This window comes from Solanum stenotomum, chromosome 11 (genome assembly GCF_019186545.1).
Source record: "Solanum stenotomum isolate F172 chromosome 11, ASM1918654v1, whole genome shotgun sequence".
In the NCBI taxonomy this organism is placed as follows: domain Eukaryota; kingdom Viridiplantae; phylum Streptophyta; class Magnoliopsida; order Solanales; family Solanaceae; genus Solanum; species Solanum stenotomum.
Window position 1 is genome coordinate 21,774,913 of NC_064292.1, and position 19,699 is coordinate 21,794,611.

Below are 19,699 nucleotides of genomic sequence, written 5' to 3' on the forward strand. Positions count from 1 at the left end.
TAAAATCCCACAAAGTGATGTCTAAAGAGGATAGAATGTATGCAAATTTTACACCCCAATCTCGTGGAGGTAAAAAGGCCATTTCCAGAAGACCCTCAACTCAAGTAAAATAAATCGAAATGGAAATGAAAAAGGAAAATGATAGTGAAGAGAACATCGGAAGCATTCAAGCAAGGAACATTAACAATTGCAAAATAGTGCAATCACCTAAACATATTAAACAACAGATGATAACCGATAACAAAAGCAAGAAACTACATGAATAAAGCATTCAAGCTAATTTCTACTTGGTAAACCAAAATGCATAGTGAAGGAGAGAATATAAACCATTTATCCATTAAGCTTAAATCTCTATAATGACAGTCACAGTGTCTCTTTGATTTCAAGAATTGATTTTGTCTACACAAACATCAAATTTCTTAACCATAATGTAGGAAGATAAAATAAATTATCAACTTCTTTTGAAAAAACACCATGCTCTCATCCCAATTCATTTTCTTCCTTTGCAACGGGAGCACGGGTTATGTCAGCCATGGCTCGATAAATCCCTACCTTTCGACCACCATCAGGGGGACATTAAAGAGGGAAAGAAGGAATGCAAAACCTATAGATGATATATTACTGTTTCTTTGAGTCTTCTCCTTTTTTCCTTTCGGTCAATCTATTGTTGTCGTTATCGTCTGTAGGAACTGTCTCAGCGACTGAGATATCCTTGGAATACTTTTTCACCCGCAAAGAAATGAGGATACTCGCTAAGATACCAAGTAGAGGAAAGATGTATGACCATAAATTGGATGTATTAGATCCAGAGCCGGATGATACAGCAGCACCGGCTAGACTGCCAATAGATGTGTTCTGTAGGATCATTGGCAGGCAGCCAATTGCTGTTGGAAGTAGGAAATCCAGGAAGAACCTGACATTGGTGGCTGCTAAGGCATAGTTGATGACATAAGAAGGTATAGGTGAGAAACGGGCAAGGAGTACAAATTTCCATCCATCTCGTTCAACACCCCTTGAAAGCACATGAAAGTATTTGTTGTTTTGCACCCACCCAATAGCAGACCTGGAACTGCGAAACACAAACCTGGGGAAGTATAATATTAGAATTGCAATGTCAGGATCCTGAGAGGGAGAAATATCTACAACATTTAACAAATTATAACTTCACAAACCAAAGCAGAGTGTGCTCAGCTGAACAGTTTAAATGTACACCTCCTCAGATACTATACGCTTATTTCGCTTAAGCAGAAAGAAAAGCTTAAAAGAGGGGAAGGGGAACAGATGACCATCTCGTCACCTGTTATTCTGAAATCCAACGACTAGAATATAATTTCCTTTGTCCATAGGAGTGAAAGATAACAGAAAAGGCTGAGCTCTCTAGCTTAATCTGTAACTTGTGGTTTTCAATTAATGGAAAGAAAGTAGCCAAATCGGCAATAACCTCTTCTCATGCCAATACCATATCCAACTCCTCCAAATTAGGTCGTTCATCTGCTTAAAAATTAAGTTGTTTTCTATTTTTTGATAACAGAGAAATCTCCGAGGGTCAATGGTGCACAGTTCAAAACACAATGAACAATGGGTCTGCCCCTCTACCCTTCTCCACTTAAACACAATGCTTTTGACTGCAGCTGTAAATTAAGTTGTTTATAAGCTGATCACGTCCCCACTTTTACTTTCTTCGTCTCATTTATACATCCTCAAACAGTCAACCGAATTAATGTATTACATATCCATTCCACAACATCTTTGCCTACTTGACTTTATTATTTCATGGTCTAATTTAGCACGCTTAATCAACCATTTGTAAACAAATTTATATTATACCCCCATCTTCACATTTCCCAGGTATTAGGATGTCAGATTTGGGGAAGATGAAAGATCTCTCAGAGTGAAACAACAGTGATTTGTCTACAAGGTAATCTTTCCTACAATAACCCTTTTTTCTCTCTTCTAGGTACTTTCATTATAATATTGCTTCAGATATGGGTTCAATCTACATTTTAACCCTAAACTCAACTACGAGTATTAGAAACTGAGGTATTACTTAAGGAATATAAGATCAGGGAAAGAATTCTAAAAACAACTGTCATGAAGCAGGAATACAGAAATGTAGCAAGGCAACTATGCCTTTTGCTGTCTACAACATTACTAATTTTCAAAAAAAAAACAAAAAAAACTATGCCTTTAGCTGTCCAACAGAATTAGCAGCAGCTGCAAGGATTCACTATGCTGTAACCAGAATCTGAATGATGGTGGTCTTTATAGTAGAAAGTAAGTGAAGTTTCAATATCTGAAAAGAATGAAATCTTGATCTCAGCTGCATGGCATTGTCAGCTGCAAATCATCTCAGAAAGTACTATAAGCTACACTCCTCATCAGTAAGTCCAGGCAAAAAAGACATGGATTGACATTTGTTTGTATCTCCTAATGAAGGTGGTGATGATTCTTACATATTTCTCTGTACCTGCCCTAATTCCTATATTTGTCTATGCTATTTTTTTGGGGGGAACTGAGGCATAGTTGTTGTTGTCTATGATACTGGCGTATAAATAAAGAACAAGAAAAACATATTCTTTTCTTTGTATAGGTCAAGAAAAAGAGATTACTTGTCATAGTACAATTCCCACAAACCTAACTTCCACAAGCTTCTTCTGAGATTATTATTATTATTAGGTTGAACCCATCGGTAGCCACCTAAAGTTGACATCAATTTTCACTTGGATACCTCAAGTAGGCCTTATTCATTTTAAACACCTTAAGTAGGGGGCCGTTGTGTCATATTGACACTTTTTTGACAACCAGCCAAATATATAAGATGTGTGTATTACACACGCTGATGACGTGTCAAAGAAGCGAATTAAATAAAGACATGTGGCATATATATAAAAAATAATTATTAAAGAAATATATTATGAATAAAAACCTATTTTAAAACTATTTAATTAATTACTTTAAAAATTAATTTTCAATAAAGAAGAAAAAGGAAAAAAATCTACAACACCTTTCTTTTTCTCCTCCACCATTTCCACATCTCCTCCTCCTCTAACCACTATTACCTTCTTCTTCAACTTTGAAGATTATCATTACTACCATCTCTTTCTTCAAATCTACCTATTATAATTAATGGGTCATAAGCAAATACCCATAATCCAACTATCATACCACCACCATCTCTTCAATCCTTCAAATTTAGGGATGGCAATGGGGCGGGGCGGTTACGGGGCAAACCCGCGAAGAGTTTAACTCGCCCCGCATAACAAAAATTCTCATTTTCAACCCGCCCCGCTCCGCCTTGCATAGACCCGCCCCACATGATTTCTTTATTTTTAAAAACTGAATTTGATATTAAATATAAAATTCACATTTTTTTTATTTTTTCGATAAGCAATATTCATTTAGTATCAATATTCCCACCACTTCAAAATTTTGGTAAAAGAAATTGCTTCAGCAGAAACAAACACTATCCAACATAAGCATTCAATATCCCAAAAAAAAAAAAAAGATTTAGCACTCCTTGAAAATCCAGCAAATGTTGATAATTATATATTGTATAGGATCCAAAAAAAAAATCAATATTCTGCCATTTCCTTTCTGTAGATTTACATGATAAGCAACACATATTTGAACTTTTAAACTTAAAGGAAAATCGACATTTGAGATACCAATAAAAGAAAAAAAAGGAAAATGACAAACATATAAAGGAAAAGTAAATAAAATTTCGCTATGCTTCTACACTCAAATTATCTACTGATTTCATAGGTGAATATTCATAATTTCATATCTAATGTTAGTTAACCCCCCTCGCATCCGCACTAAATTTCTTTTGAAAAAAATCAACCCGCCCCGCTCCACCCCGCACCCACATAAAGACCACCCCGCCTTGCCCCGCATAAGGCAAAACCTCACCCGCCCCGCATTTGCCCCGCCCCATTGCCATCCCTATTCAAATTTATCATTTTTTTTTATCCAATCACCTCCACCATTGGAACTGCTCGTTTTGAAAGTTTCGAAGTACCCAAAAATTTTTTATCCATGATGAAATCAGATCTATTTATGAATTTACTTGAAATGGGTTCATCAAAATAGAAAAGTTAAAAGCTTTGAGAAGTAGAAAATTAGTGTTTCAAAAATTGAATCTGGAAAGAAATAACTTAAATAGAGAAAGATGAAAATAGACCAATGAGCATTTGAAGGATTCAAAGAACTTTCCGACAATGAAACTATGGAAAAATTAGGTGGAGAAATTTGATATCATGAAGAAGATATATGATGTAGACATATTTTGGTCCTTTCTTAAATTATTTTTGTTGATATATACAATGACAAGAGAGGAGAAAGTTAATATACAATGGTGGCAAGGTGGTGGCAAGGTGGTGGTAGATGGTGGAGGAAGTTTGGGGAAGGAGAGAGAAGTTAGAAAAAGAAATAAAAAAATTAAAAAATCACAAAAATTAAGCCTTTCATGCGCTCAAAGCAAGTGCAGCACACATAATATGTCAACTCAGCAAAAAGTGTCAAATTGACATAATAGGACCCTACTTAAAGTGTTTAAAATAAACATCGTCCAATTGAGGTGCCCAAGTGAAATTTGGTGTCAACTTTAGGGGGGATACCGATGGGATAAGCCTTATTATTACTATTATTTTTATTGGTATTATTTAACAAATAGAAAGACAAGCACTAATCTAGTGTTGGAAGCTTTTATTAGGAAATGTTATTAACCCTAATTGAACTGCAGAGCCTAAAGAGAGGAAAGCTTGTTTAACTTGTTTCAATTTTCAATATGCTAATACAAAACATACTATTCCGGTCAACGGAAACATAACGAGAGTAAGATTACTCTGTAATAAACTTACCCTCCAAAGAAATAAAGGGGTATATTTCGCAATCTCCTCATTTGGACTCACGAGAAAAAAGATGATATAGTTTCTTGTAGACAAAAACATACAATTCAGCCGTCAAATGAAATTCAGAAACCTAGGTAGGCTTGACAATTTGAAACAAGAAGTTCATGAGTAATGAGTATCTAGTCTCCTAGATCAAACAATCACCCCTAATCACGAATCATCTACCATTTCTAGGAGACGAGATGTACAATTCAGCTGTCAAATAAAATTTGAAATCCCAGATAGTCTGTGAAGTCAGCAAACAAATTCTCAAGTATCTATTGTTAAATCAATCAAACAACTACACCTCAATCTCAATTTCGCTACATTAATCCTCAATTCCCAATCTGTTCTATTCGAGTCCATTTCATAAGCAAACCAAAATAAATAGTATCTCATTTTTAAGGCAAATTAACTCCAATTTCCTTATATTAATCCTCAAATCCCTTCTACTCTATTCGAGTCCCTTTCATTCCCAAACTAAAAAGTACAATCTTTTTCAAGGCAAATTAACTCCAAATTCCTTATGTTAATCCTCTATATCCCTTCTGCTCTGTTCGATTCCCTTTAATTCATTCCCAAACCAAAAAAAGTACAATCTTTTTAGGGAAATTAACCCCAAGTTCCTTATATAAATCCTCTATATCCCTTCTGCTCTATTTACTCCCTTTCATTCCCAAACTAAAAATATACAATCGTTTTTTCAAGGCAAATTATCCCCAAATTCCTTATATTAATCCTCTATATCCCTTTTGCTCTATTCGAGTCCCTTTCATTCCCAAATTGAAAAAAAAATACAATCTTTTTAAGGCAAATTAAGGATTATCTAAACCCCACATATATTTCCCAATTGATTCGACATTTGCTTCAACTATTCAATTGCTGCCTCTTTTTCGAAACTCAATTGGCTGCTTAATCCTTTCATCGCTGCGATTATCGCTACCACCACTGCATTGTTACCCATTTCCCCAATCCCATAACTTCACCCTCTCTCTTTCACAATCCCCTTTTTCTCAATAATATGAAATGTTGAGAGTGAACTGAGCTGATCTTTCATTCCGAAACTAAAAAATTACAATCTTTTTAAGGAAAATTAAAGATTATCTAAACCCCACATATATTCCTACAAGTATAACTAATTTACTCCCAGACTCCGATAACATTTGTTCCAAATTTGAAAAAAATAACAGTGAACTCAGTTGATTTTCCATTAGCAAACTAAAAAAATACAATCTTTTAAAGGAAAACTAAAGATTATCTGAACCCAACATATATTCCTACAGTGACAACTAATTTTCTCCCAGACCCAGATCATATTTCTTCCAAATTTGAAAAAAAAAAATAACAGTGAAGTCAGCTGATTTTCCATTAAAAATGACAATCTTTTTAAAGAAAAAACTAAATATCATCTAAGCCCCACATATATTCGTACAGAAATAACTAATTTACTCCCAAATTTGAAGAAAAAACAGTGAACTGAGCTGTATCCAAACTAAAAAAGTTACAATCGTTTTAAGAAAAATTAAATCCACATATATTCTTAATTTACTCCTACACCCAGATAACATTTGTTGGAAATTTGAAGAAAAAGTAACAAAACGAAGAAGGATTTACCTGCCGATGGAGAAAGAGAGAGAAGCGCCAAGAATTTTAGCAGAAAAGACGCACAAGACAGCAGGTAAGAAGCCAAAAAGTAGAGAAGCACCAGCTTCAAAGAAGACGGCATAAGGAAGACAAAGAGCTAGTGTAATTGTATGAAGAGCCACATAAGCAGGGATCGCCCAATTTCCTAATCGATCAGACATTAGCTTTAACCATTCAATGGCTGCCTCTTTTTCGAAACCCAATTGGCTGCTTAATCCTTTCATCCATGCCATTATCGCTACTACTACAGCTATCGTTACCCATCTCTTCATACCCATAATTTCACACAACAATCCCCCCCTTTTTGCTACTACTACTCTCTCCCCCAAATTGTTTCTTCTTTTTTGTTTAGAGTATTATTTTTCTTTTCTATGAGGACATCTTTTTCTTGCAATACTAATTTAGGTAAATATGATGCCCTTGGATACCTAATTAGTAGTATTTCCCTTTTATTAATTCACCAATGAGAAACAAAAAAAATAATTAAAATCTATGACCATTTCCAACTAAGTTTTTTACCAAACATTTAATATGAATTTGCAATTATACTCCCAACTAGAAGGGGTACTATACCAATTACACCTCACAATTCAAAACTCTTTTTATTCTTTGTCTACTATTTAGGTGATATAATGTATGCATTGGATTGATAGGTCTGTCACATATTTATCCCATGAACAAGACTTGCTCCTTTAATTTCTTTTTAAAAAGTAAAGTTGCACACTGAAAATATGAGAAACCAAAAATCAGATTTGATATCCAAGTGGAGATGTCTCTATCTTAATAAAAACAAGCACCTAAAAGATCTTTGGATGATAATTATCATCTTTAACGTTGAACGAATGTTACCAAAATATTGTTAACCCAAGTATTTTTTTTTGGCTCAATTGTTAATATTAAAGGATCTTTTCACTGTTGAAACAACTTAATTGAGTTATCTGTAATACAAGTACAACAAAAAGCAAACAACAAATTTTCCTTGTAGAAGCTAAAACTGATCAAATGTTAAGAACGTCTCAGAGTTCTGCATTCATTTGTATACAATTTAAGAAAACTAGATTAACCAGCCATATGACTAAATCTGAAACAATACATAACTCATCGAGCTGGAAGGCGATGTCTTATGATACCCTGATCCTCGTACAACTCAAAGTTTGCTTTAGTAAATTCATTGCTTGAGAAAAATGCTTTGAGATCAGTCATGCCATAATCAAGTGCCTGCAATGATTTTAGAGAATGGGATGTTCATTAGGCAACGGTTGGGAGGTAACATATCATACTTCAATATCACATAAATAAAGAGGATTTCCAGTATAATTTACCTTGCTTTGTAGCTCCTCAACCTTCACATCAATATGATCTAGGTTGGCAGCAGAACCTGAAACAATTTCCTCAAACTGCAGTGCATCTTTTACAAGGCCACGTAGGAGGTGAAGAATGATAGCATTGAAATCTTTTTTGTATGTCATGTACTTTTTGAAGCTCTGCAGCAAAATTCAAAACCATTTCAAATGTCCATATCGACAACTATTACTGGGGCATATGAATATAATAATGTGATTATGTCTTATGTAGGCCTAACATGAGCTACAAAGAGGTAGAGTGCTAATAGTATTGTATTACCTTTTGCAATGCTTTTTGCACCCCAAATTTCTGGGTTGATATAAATGAATCCAGAAGGACACGAATTGCCATATCCACATCTTCTTGAGTAACATGTTGTCTAAGATGCATCCTTGCATGGGCTTCAGACATCCTTATCATCGATTCGATGTGCCTCACTGCTATGGGAATTCCTTGTCCATGCTGTACATGTAGATGGAACACATTAGACAATGTGTCATTGCTAAAAAGCTTAAGCTACCATACTTTAAATAATTTAAGAAAGAAGCTCCACTAAATGGCAATCTCACCGAAGATTCTCTCCTTAATTCAGCATAAACCTGTGTGAGCTTGTCCAAATCCGCATCATGTAATTTTGGGAATACGTTCAACTTTGCATAAGTTAAGTACTTCTTTAGCAACTCTTGAGGAATTATCTGTGGGAAAAAGAAACTTATATAGATTTTAAAAAATAAACCATAGAGTTCAAACAAATGGTAAAAAAAATAAGCTGGAAGGGTAACCTCAGGATCAGTTGCAGCCATAGTGGCACGGGCATCATCCCGTGAATCAGTAAATGACTTCTCATCAATAGTAGCACCTTTTGCTTGTGACCTAAAATGACTATCAACAACAAACTTTGCAAGCATCTCATCAGTGACTGGATCAACCACATCCTGCACAAAACCAGTTTCCTTCAGTTTCAAAAGTTGCTGAAGGAAAAGCTAAACCAGATCGACAGGGCTCTAAAAGAATGACATTACCTTGACCACACAGAGTACATCAAATCGAGAAATGATTGGATCTGTCAATTCCACATTTTGCGTGAAATTCTTCGACGAATCATATCTACAAGGATTTAAGAGAAAAGTCACTAAACTGAAGCAGGGAAGAAATGTCAGGAAAAGACAAATTTCATAGCATAAGCAACTCAGAGGAATGACTTCCAGAAAGTATAGTGCTTGATTCTACCAAATTGTATTTGCACATTAAAACTATTGGATTCTGTGAATGTGAGGTAGCAGCTAAAGTGAGGAAATGTTATGGCAATACAACAAAAGCAAATGGAAACCTAAACCTAATGCATAGATAAAGAAAATGTAAAGAAATCCAAGATCTGGTGACCATGAAAGATGTGGAAATCCCAGCAGTTGTAATAGAGGGATTAAGCTAGATTTCCAAGATAGAGCTGGTAGCCAATTAATAGTAACATTGACTTGGAAGGAAATGTCTACAGTTAGGATCATATCATCCTATTTCTAAAAACATCAAAATTTAGTTCTCCTATACCTTCCTCCAATAGGATTTGCAGCAGCAATAACAGAACAGCGGGCCTGGAGAGATGTGACAATGCCAGCCTTCGATATGCTAATACTCTGCTGTTCCATTGCCTCATGAATACTCACTCTACACAAAACATATAAAAATAAAGAAAGGAAAGAAACATGAGAATGTTATTATCGAGCAAGCAATGTAGGGAAGACCAGCTAAAAGTGCAGATATCAGACTTGCATACCTGTCCTGATCATTCATCTTATCGAACTCATCAATCAAACATATTCCTCTATCAGCCAAAACTAGTGCTCCTCCTTCGAGGGTCCATTCCCGAGTGACAGGGTCCTTGTGTACTGCTGCTGTAAGCCCTACAGCAGAAGCTCCTTTTCCAGTAGTATAGACGGCTCGTTGTCCCGTCTTCTCGACATACCTGATAGGGTTGTATGGTGATTACAGCACTCATTGATTCAAAATGAGGTCATTCTAGATTTATACTTACTTGAGGAACTGTGATTTTGCAGTGCCTGGATCACCTAGCAGGAGAATATTTATGTCTCCTCTCAGTCTGTGTTTCCCTTCAACATTTTTCTCTTGTCCCCCAAACATTGCAAGAGCTATGGCAGTCTTTATGTCTTCATGACCATAAATTGACGGGGCAATGGACTTGAATATCTGTGGAATAAAAATACACGAGAAAAGAGATAGCTAAGATAGTCTACAAATCAAAAGGACCAACTGGATTTTAAAATTGACAAGGCGCATGGGCATACTCGTTCTCCAATCCGAGGGTCTTTGGCCAGCTTTTCAATTTCTTCTTTGTCCTCCTGAGTTAGCTTGTAAGCTGAAAAGAGGTCTTGCTTTTTTGTAACATAATTTGCTTCAATCACGGTAGAAAAGACAGGAAACCCATTCTTGGTATTCAGGGACAAGTCAAAGTTGTTAGTGTAGATTCCTGTGACTTCCTGACATTAGAAAGAAACACTGTCTGTCTTTAGCAAGGTCATTGAAAAGTTCAAGAAACACTCGGTAATGCACATGCCAAAATATTCATTTAACTAGGATTAATTATCATAAACAAGCCAAAAAAGTTGAGAGTTTACTATCTCTTCTCCTGGTCGGGCACAATCAATAAGATCATTCAACAGTATCACTTCCTTGTATCTAGGAAGCCGACCAGCTGGCACAATTCCTGGGCTTTCTTGTAGTGTCAGTTTCTGATAGTTCCTGTATATTGTCTGCAAAAGATTTAGAAAGAAAATTAAGTTGTCGACTTCATAGTTCTCTTTCTATGGAAAATATACAACACAATGTTTACCTGCTCAACATTGACACTGAATGGTCCTTTTGACTGACACTCTGGGCAAGAACCAACCTTGACTTCTGAGTATGAGTTCTGGAAAAAAGGACCCAATACTGCTCCACATTTGTTACAGTCATATTTCACTTGTTGCAATTGGGGAAAGACACCAGATCGCCGGGTAACGACTCCACCAATATGAATCATGGTGTTCAAATGGATCTGCCTGCAAAGAATGACAAATTCAAGTAAGGTTTTGTTTACACTAGATGTAGTCAACCAAAGTAAGCAAGTAAGTGATATTACCTTATATTACGAATCTGATCATAAACTGGTAAGTTGGTAATCCTTACATAGACTTTCTGATGAATTTGCTTATAGTTGGGATGAAGATCAAAGACAACTTTGTTGGCAACTTCTTCCATCACTTCAAGGACGGATTGTGGTGCATCTGCCAGCCAGATGGCAATATTGGGATGGACATATATGAATTGTTTGTAATCAATCTCAAGGCTGCATTTATTAACTGCAGATGAAGGATGAACAATTTAGAGAAGATCTAAATTAATAAAAGATCTCTGTTGGAACTCGTAAAACTAAATTCATTCTTGAAAAGGTCAGCAATGACTTGACAGGTTCAGAAACTTTTTTACCTGATACCATCTCATTAATCTGTCGAAGATATTCAAAGTCCCCATGTTCATTTTTTGGATTTACATATGTGAGTAAGAATTCCTTGAACTTCTTTGCAATGAAACGCCGGACTTCATCTCTAGTTACCCATTCCCTAAGTGTTCCCTGAACCCTGTACATCTCAAACTCCCCTTCATCATTTTCATCATCCTGCATGGAAAACCCAAAGAATTGTAAGAGATATATTCAGGCAATTCAATTATGATTAGCCTTAGTATAAAGGTGTTACTGTGAAAGTACAAACCTCATAGGGATCATCATCAGTTTGATCAGTCATTGGCACATCCTGGCTGGAGTTTACTCGTTGTGATGCCCCTGGCGAACTTGGCATTGCATCAGTATCATCAAAATTCCTTCTGAAATCAGCTCTAGTCCTTTTTGATGGCCTATAGTTGTCATCATCAGTATCTGTAGCAAAATACCTGAGTGTTAGCTGGTTTGATTTCAGTCTGCTCTGAAGTCATTCTAATTAGTAAAACACATCAGCCCCAAATATTCTAAACAAGTTAAATTCATATATATCAGCTCCTACCAGAAGTTAGGCAAACCTTAAGGGTTTGGGGTTCATGAAAACACAAGTGTTCAGTGTTACAGCCGCTAAATAGTTAGAGGGGGCAATGTCATAACACCTATACACAAATATACAAATTTGAAAACATTCCATGTCTTTCTGAAACAAAAAGTTGGTCAAAGTGTCAAGACTGGGTTAGCGCTGACCCTAAACTTTTTGTAGTGGCAATAGTATAACTTAATTAAAATGTCACAACTAACTCTTGATCTAAATATATGGACTACATAAGGGAGGGGGTCCTTAAACTATCAAATGAGATTGTAAACACATCAGAAAGATTCAATCTAGAGCCACAGGGATAGAATACTAGAAATGATGCAGGAGACATCAAACTAAATAGAAATGTGAGAGTAGAATCATACCAGGATATTAGAAGGAAGAGACAAAGAGTGAGCTAGAGTAATAATAATAAAAGAGGAACAAATAACTAATGAAAGGAAAATTAAGAAATTGCATTTAACATGTAAAATAAGCACAATACAAGTATGGAATACAGGTAAATGAGTCTCAAATATCTATCAAATGAAGAAATAACACGATAAAGAGGCAAATAAAAAGCATACCTTGATCATGAAGAAGTTGAGGAAGCTTGCGGTTAGAGACATGTACATCTCTATTGTCAAGTTCCACTTCAGCAGCCTGACGATCTGCCATGATTTGATCCAGATCTCTTTCATCCACCATGGAATCATCCAATCCGAGCGACTCGTACTGGTCAGCCTCACCCATCCTCTGATAGTCACTGTAATTTCAGCAAAACTTTTAAAAATCAACGAATTGAACTGTGGAAATGTCAGAACTGAAATATCAAAATACGAACTCGAGATAATTGTCGTTGAAAAGGTCTTCTCCGTCTTCCTCTTCCATGTCAGCATCTTCTGGATCGTCTCTGATGATATCAGGATCAACAGAGGCTTCATCCTCTTCAGAGTAGTTTTGGCTAGTGTTGAAAGGAAGCTGATCGGTGTTGAATCCTACTGACGTCGGAGAATCAGGAGTAGACGGTGGATTGCCATTTCTATGATCGGAAGATGACGGAGACTCCGCCGGACGGCGGCTACCACTATCGCCGTTGGAATCTTCGCCGGTCATTTTCTCTCTGTTTCTCAATCTACTCGGGCGTTGTGCGTTGTAGGGTTTTGGAGAGGAAAAGAGATTGAGCGGCTGATTATATATCTCGTTGTTTTGGCGGGAGAATTTGGCGCCAGAAAACTGATGTGGCCCCAAACTTAGTGGGACGATGTCGGAGGCAGGTCCAATAGGAGAGGTGGTCGACATGGTCTTGGTAGTACTATTGCCCAATAAGAGCTCTTTGCACATAAGTTTTTTTTGAAAAATTTCATATATAGCAAACAAATTTAATGAAATAACGCTCTATAGGTATAGAGTTTATATAATTATATTTCATGAGCATAGTTTAGTTTGCTATGAAGCATTAATTTTGTAGATAATGTTTTTTTATATATAATTTATATAATATTTTATTTTTTAAATAAATGGATAATGAGCGTTAAATACGTTAACAAAAATTTACATAATCCAATGATTCAAGCTAATCATCCAAATCAAATATTTTTTCAAAAAAGAGTTCTATAGCGATAGAAACATCATAACAACCTCACACGGCTGAGGATATGATTAATTAATATTTTTGTATATTCAACGCTAGGTAAGCGTTTCTTTTAAGGAAACTCCATGTTTTGAACGGCAAGAAAGTATACAGTTGATTTGTATAGTATATAATTGAAATTTTAAAAAATAAATTATTTTTGTTTTCTTCATTCTAATGGTTCGCAATTTTTTATTTTATTTTATACAAGATTAGAGAAATTGTGTATTAGCAATTCTACTCTAATTTTTCACTCGAAAAATTGAGTGACACGATTGTATATATGAAGTGTATTGATTCGACAACAAGGGTGTGCTTTAATTTGATTTAAAAAATTGTAATTTTACTATATATATATATATATATAAGTTATACGATTTGTATATTGTTTAATTTATAATATTGTATACATATAAGTAATTGTATAAAATTCTTATACCATGTATATTTGGAAGTAATTGTATAAAATTACTATGTCAATTGCATATGATTCGATAAAAATGGGTGTGCTTTAATTGATATTTTTTTGTGTGCTATAAATGTATATATAATTGTGTAAGGTTTGTATATTGTTTATTTCATACTATTGTATATATGTAGGTATTTGTATAATTTTTTTATATTATGTATATATGTTAGTAATTGTATGAAATGATTGTATATAAATGTATCGTATATAATTACTTTCCATCCCTGGCATTCAAAAGAAAGGGGGGGAAAGGGAGAGTGTAAAGCACCCTGTAGATAAAGATCGAGAGCCTGTGGACCGGGGTTGAACCATATCCCCTTATGTTAATCGAGAGTGTGACGAAGTGAGCCGAAAATATTGTGCTGTAAACTGATGCTGTGAGGCGGAGATAGCTGCACTTCTTGTTCTTTTTTCCTTGGAATGTAAATAGTCCATGATGGAACTTGAGTAGAAAGTATTAATTTATTTCTCGGGGCAAGGGTCTAGGGTTAATGCCAATCAATAAAAAAATTGAAACAACTTCGTAAATATATCTTAGGGGTATCCCCTTTTTCCGCTTTACTTTCTTTCATCTTCCTAATTCCTCAGGTAAGCTTCATGCCAGTCTGACTAAGGTAAGAGGGGAAAACCTCATTTCGTCATTCATATCTATTCGTCTTAGCCTTGCTTCGGCGATTCAATCCGACATTTCATTTCCCCTTGTGCTTGCACGTGACATCGTTTCATTGTAGTTAACTTAGCAAAACACGATGATCCACATATACGATTATACTGAGTTTCAGGCAGTATCTTTTGTCACTTATGCACGATCTTGATTTGTGTATAACATTGCATGTGGGGCATGTGTTGGTGGGTGTTTGCACATGAACTAACTCCCTATGAAAAAATGAAAATAAACAATTTCAGTTAAGTGCTATCTACAATTATATGCTTTTATACAAATATAAACTATTTGTATAGATAAAATATATTTTAATTTATATTTCCTTTGTACATAACTATAAAATTATATGTATATGAGAATGCGTATATAAATATAATACTTAAATATACAGATACCTCAAGCAATTTTGTATATACTAACTTAATATACAAATCGCTATATACATATACTTCAAGCAATTTGTATATAACTAATAAAATATACAAATATCAATATACAATTGTGATTTAAGCAAAAAATATACATTTACTTCAAGCAGTCTTGTATATAACTAACAAAATATACACATATCTATATAAATGTGATTTAAGCTGAAAATATGCATATACTTCATGTAATTTTGTATATAACTAACAAAATATACAAATATCTACATACAATTGTGTTTAAAGCAAATACATGATGTTCTTCGAATTTGTCCTTATATGATGAAATAGACACAACCTCCTCAGAATCATTGTCTTTGGCTTTCCTCTTACTTCCTCCTTCAACAATTTTAATGCTGCTTGCCTTGGCATTGCTAATGAATTCCCGAAGTGCAATTGGGTCATGATTTTAATCTCAACTCTTCAATAGATTTTTCTCTAGAATTTATCTAGATTTTGCCATAAATCTGCATTGACTCTAAAATCTTGAGTTAAACCGATTGAAAATGAAGGTCGATTATCAACAACTTTGACATGCAATGCCATACCTCTCGTAATCCTCTTAGATGGAGTAGAATAATCCATTTTGTTTTTGAAAAACTGCCTATTTGATAAGTAATGAGAGAATTTTGAGAAAAATATATCCAAAAACTAACAAGCATAATATATATACAATTATTGAAAAAAAGAAAAAAAAAAGAGGTTCACCCACGATTTAGGAGGTTACCTGCAAAAAGTGAAAACATGATTGGAGGGAGAAAGTGAAATTCAAATTTCAAATTGGAAGTGGAAGAGTGATTTTAGGAGAAAAATCGAGAATGAGAATAGGAGAGATAAATTTGATTTTGTATAAACTCATATACAAAAGTTGATGAAGGCTTTGTTGGTCCGGTATACAAAGAGGTGGTGAGTCCCATTATTAATGGAAAAAAAACTGAAACTGTATTTACTAACAAAATTCAACTATACCCTCATTTGTTAACATCCTTTAAAAGGTGTAACGTCACGGTGACTCAATAAATAAATAATTTTAAAAGAATTAAAGAATTTAAAAGGGGAAGGGAAATTGTAAAAGGGTTTAAAGGGGGTCGCCACCTAATATTAGGAAAAACTAGAAAACTAATTAATTAATTAGCTTAAAAGAATGTCTACGAAACCAATAGATTTTAGGTAAGAGTTTAAGTTATTCTGAAGGGAATGTATTAGGCATCCTTCGAAATCCACAACTGTGATCCCGACTGAATTTATTTTTTCAAATTGAGGAGGATATAAAAATAATATACAAGTATTATAAACATGCGATATACACAAATAATAAAACAAAACAATAATATAAGAAAGAACCTAAGGTTTTCCTAAAGTTAAAATATACACAGTAATGAAATTCGAGTACCTTCCTCAGAAAGTAACTCCGGGTACATGTAAAGAGACTTAGTAAAAGTGTTAGTAAAAAATAAATATGAATCAAAATAAATGAATCAAATAATAACTCAAAAATAAAAATCCGTCTTATGAACATGAGAGGCTTTGAAAATTGACGTTAATTTCTTCATCAACCAATTTTAACTTACAAATAATGAAAAAGTAAATTAAATTTCCATCTTTTATATTGGGGAGACCTCTAAAACCGAAGAAGAAATTTTTTCATTGGCCTATTAACAACAAAAATAGCTCAGAACTCATTAAAACAAAATATAACTAAACAACTCATACAAATAAACCAAAAATATTCAAAATTATTCGATTGGTAATATCAATCCAAGAAATGGAAACAATTAATAAAATGTTAAAGCAAGAACATCAACATAAGAACATAAATATAAGGGGCAGTGAGTAGCAAGGGATAGTGAGCAGATGAAGCAATGATACGGTCAACTCAACTCCAAAACAAGCAAATTGAAAAATGTAATAGAGCAAAATAGTGCAAATAATGTAAAATTTTAACATGTTGAAAAAGTAAAAAAAATCATCAATTAGACAAGCTTGAACAAATTTATACAAAAGCAATTATATTACCACATAAATTAATAAATAAAATAAAGGGAAAATGGTCTGAAAAATACTTTAACTTTTGCCGAAATTGCTGTTACGATACTAAACTTTATAGATGACCTTTCACCCTTGCACTATTTAATAGAGTATTTTAAAGGTATATATGTGCCTACGTGGACACATAACTATTTATAATGATGCAATTTTTATGATGTCTACGTGGGCACATATATACCTTTAAAATACACTATTAAATAGTGTAGGGGAGTAAAATGTCATTTCCAAAGTTCGGTATTGTTACAACAATTTCGGTCAAAGTTCGAATATATTTCTAGACCTTTTTCCCTAAAATAAAACTATAACCACAACAAAGAAAATCAGTGGAACAATTAATCCACCCAAAAAATGATATCAAATAATTTGCAACCATAAAAATGAGGAGGGATGAAACTTAAAAAGAGAAACGATGATACATAGGTTATCGAAGAACATTGAACGCGATCGTTTCTGGCCAACATCGTGCCTAGTTTGTGACTGATTTCGTCGGAGTTTGGGATGTAATATTGGAGTTCTTAGTTTGCAGGAGATAGTTGTCATTGTCCACTGAAGTTGGAGCCACGTTGGAATTTGTCGATTTTCGACCAAATCTGGTTGTTTTGTGAGTTTGCCGAAACTCGGGTGGTTTCAAGTGTTGTTGCCAGAGCTGTTAGTTTCTCCGGCTGTTGTTGGGGGGTTTTTGTTCGCTGGAAAATGGAGTCAAACGTGTCACCACCGAGTCTACACCCTAGGAAGGACTGACACTCAAGAACCATTGCTGGTCCCAAGCGAACCCTTGGCCTGACTTACTTAACTCAGCGGAAGACTCTAAGCATGATTACAAGATCAATTGAACTTACTCGAATAGCTTAATAATATAACTTAGAATGTTAGAAGAATTAAACATTCAAATTGGCCAAAATAGCAACCCATGTCTTAACATAAGATAAAATGAGAAGACTAAAGAACTAATAACCGACTGTCTATGAAGCCTCTAAAACAAAGAGGGATGTAGGGATAGGACCCCCGATCATCCTAACATCTGAAAGACTAGAAAGCAAATAAAGGAGTCCTCCGAATGCAATGAGGCTCACCACAGACTCTGAGTGCTCAAGCTGGATCAACGAGACACTGGATACTGATCTTGGTTACCTATGTCTGCATCATAAGACGATGCAGGCCAACTAGCATCAGTACATTCAATGTACGAGTAGGCGAGTTGGAATGCTAAACAAATACAAAGGCTTGAAAAGATTCTGAAAGAAACACTTACCTTGGCTCTTCTCAACTCATGAATAACTTAACTCAGAATAAAACAATGAACATATGCAATATATGAAAAAGCTTTATAAAATAGTAAAAACAATTTAGTTCGTTAAAGGAAATGCAGTAACAAACTCAACTTTATTCATATAATAAAATAATACAGTTTCTGTGGGAGATTCTTTAACCGACAACCACCACTATGAGCCCAAGTGATGACACAACGTCTTGCCAACGCTGCCAGAACTGTCCTATACTTTGCGGTCATATAGAGCGCTTAACTTAGTGGATCCACTAGCGTAACTTATGTGATCATCTAAAAAGTATGACCCATTAATACCCATGATGACAACATGGTTTATGGAGACTTGAGTTAATATGAACTCGCATCCCCATATCAGTGCTCAATACTACTCCCAAAAATATACTTAGCTCATATGTTTAAAAACATAACTCTTTCTTTAGTTTGAGATAATTACTCAAAGCTTAGCCCAAAGGCTCTCTTGGAATCGATGTTCCCTTTTCTTGCTCAAATGTGAAAACATTTATAAACTTCTTTGGGAATACTTAGTTCCCTAATAGCTTTTTGAGAAATGAACTCTAACTCTTTACTCTTTGCTTAACTTGAAAACTTGAGTCTTAAAACTTTAAGAAACTTTGCTTTGACTTGCTTCTTAACTTCTAGACTTGACTCTTAACTTCTTTGACTTTGATCTTAACTTTCCTTGAGTTGGATTATGGATTCAAGGTTCATGATCTCATGTTTATGGATGATTTCATGATGTTTAGATGTACCTTCGAGTGTTAGAATCAACTAAGAAACATAGGTACATCACTTAAAAACTAGTAGGAAAAGATGGGAGAGGAATGGGGTGAACTGGCGTCCTTGGCGCTCTGAGAGGCGTGGAGCGCCAGGCCCCAAACTTCAGAGGACAAGTTGGGGCGCGCTGGCTGGCGCGATGCCCCACCATTTTCCCCAGAAAATTCCAACTTTTCTCCTTCGTTTTTCATCTCTAAACCCTCTAAACTTCCATAGTTCTTTTCCCAAACGCTTAGGATCATTAGTACCCTCAATACCCAATAGATTTAACTCGAAAAACAACCCGGAAACACGAATCAAATCAACACCAGGCATTCAACAATCAACCAATAAGAATTCAATAATGTTCTTCAAGAACTTTACTTTCTTAACATTCAAACAACTCCAATTTTGCTGAATTGAAACAAGTTTGGCGTGTGGGTGAACTAACCCAACACTATGAGATCTCAC

The 19,699-nt window shown here is 34.8% G+C and overlaps 2 protein-coding genes across 2 annotated transcripts; both read right to left on the reverse strand.

Annotated features, from left to right (window-relative positions):
• Positions 1 to 315: 315 nt before the first annotated feature.
• LOC125844750 (uncharacterized) lies at positions 316 to 6,951 on the reverse strand. Its single transcript, XM_049524082.1, has 2 exons — positions 6,504 to 6,951; positions 316 to 1,084 (listed from the first exon to the last, which is right to left on the reverse strand). Exons 1-2 carry the CDS (start codon positions 6,809 to 6,811, stop codon positions 619 to 621), a joined length of 774 nt encoding a protein of 257 aa, XP_049380039.1. The 5' UTR covers positions 6,812 to 6,951; the 3' UTR covers positions 316 to 618.
• Positions 6,952 to 7,439: 488 nt separating this feature from the next.
• On the reverse strand, positions 7,440 to 13,106 carry LOC125844727 (DNA replication licensing factor MCM2). Its single transcript, XM_049524057.1, has 17 exons — positions 12,792 to 13,106; positions 12,535 to 12,713; positions 11,645 to 11,808; positions 11,361 to 11,550; positions 11,014 to 11,233; positions 10,726 to 10,933; positions 10,511 to 10,645; positions 10,181 to 10,372; positions 9,910 to 10,082; positions 9,652 to 9,840; positions 9,426 to 9,542; positions 8,900 to 8,984; positions 8,660 to 8,812; positions 8,447 to 8,572; positions 8,157 to 8,339; positions 7,856 to 8,017; positions 7,440 to 7,751 (listed from the first exon to the last, which is right to left on the reverse strand). Exons 1-17 carry the CDS (start codon positions 13,061 to 13,063, stop codon positions 7,632 to 7,634), a joined length of 2,868 nt encoding a protein of 955 aa, XP_049380014.1. The 5' UTR covers positions 13,064 to 13,106; the 3' UTR covers positions 7,440 to 7,631.
• Positions 13,107 to 19,699: the final 6,593 nt, after the last annotated feature.

What these genes read in the sequence shown, in the direction of transcription:
- LOC125844750 (XM_049524082.1), bottom strand. Translation starts at nt 6,811, where the DNA reads ATGGGTATGAAGAGATGGGTAACGATAGCTGTAGTAGTAGCGATAATG. An exon ending in CTCTCTTTCTCCATCGGCAG is followed by an intron (nt 1,085 to 6,503) that starts GTAAATCCTTCT and finishes ATACTTCCCCAG; the next exon opens with GTTTGTGTTTCGCAGTTCCA.
- LOC125844727 (XM_049524057.1), bottom strand. Translation starts at nt 13,063, where the DNA reads ATGACCGGCGAAGATTCCAACGGCGATAGTGGTAGCCGCCGTCCGGCG. An exon ending in CTGATGATGATCCCTATGAG is followed by an intron (nt 11,551 to 11,644) that starts GTTTGTACTTTC and finishes TTTTCCATGCAG; the next exon opens with GATGATGAAAATGATGAAGG. An exon ending in GATTAATGAGATGGTATCAG is followed by an intron (nt 11,234 to 11,360) that starts GTAAAAAAGTTT and finishes CTTCATCTGCAG; the next exon opens with TTAATAAATGCAGCCTTGAG.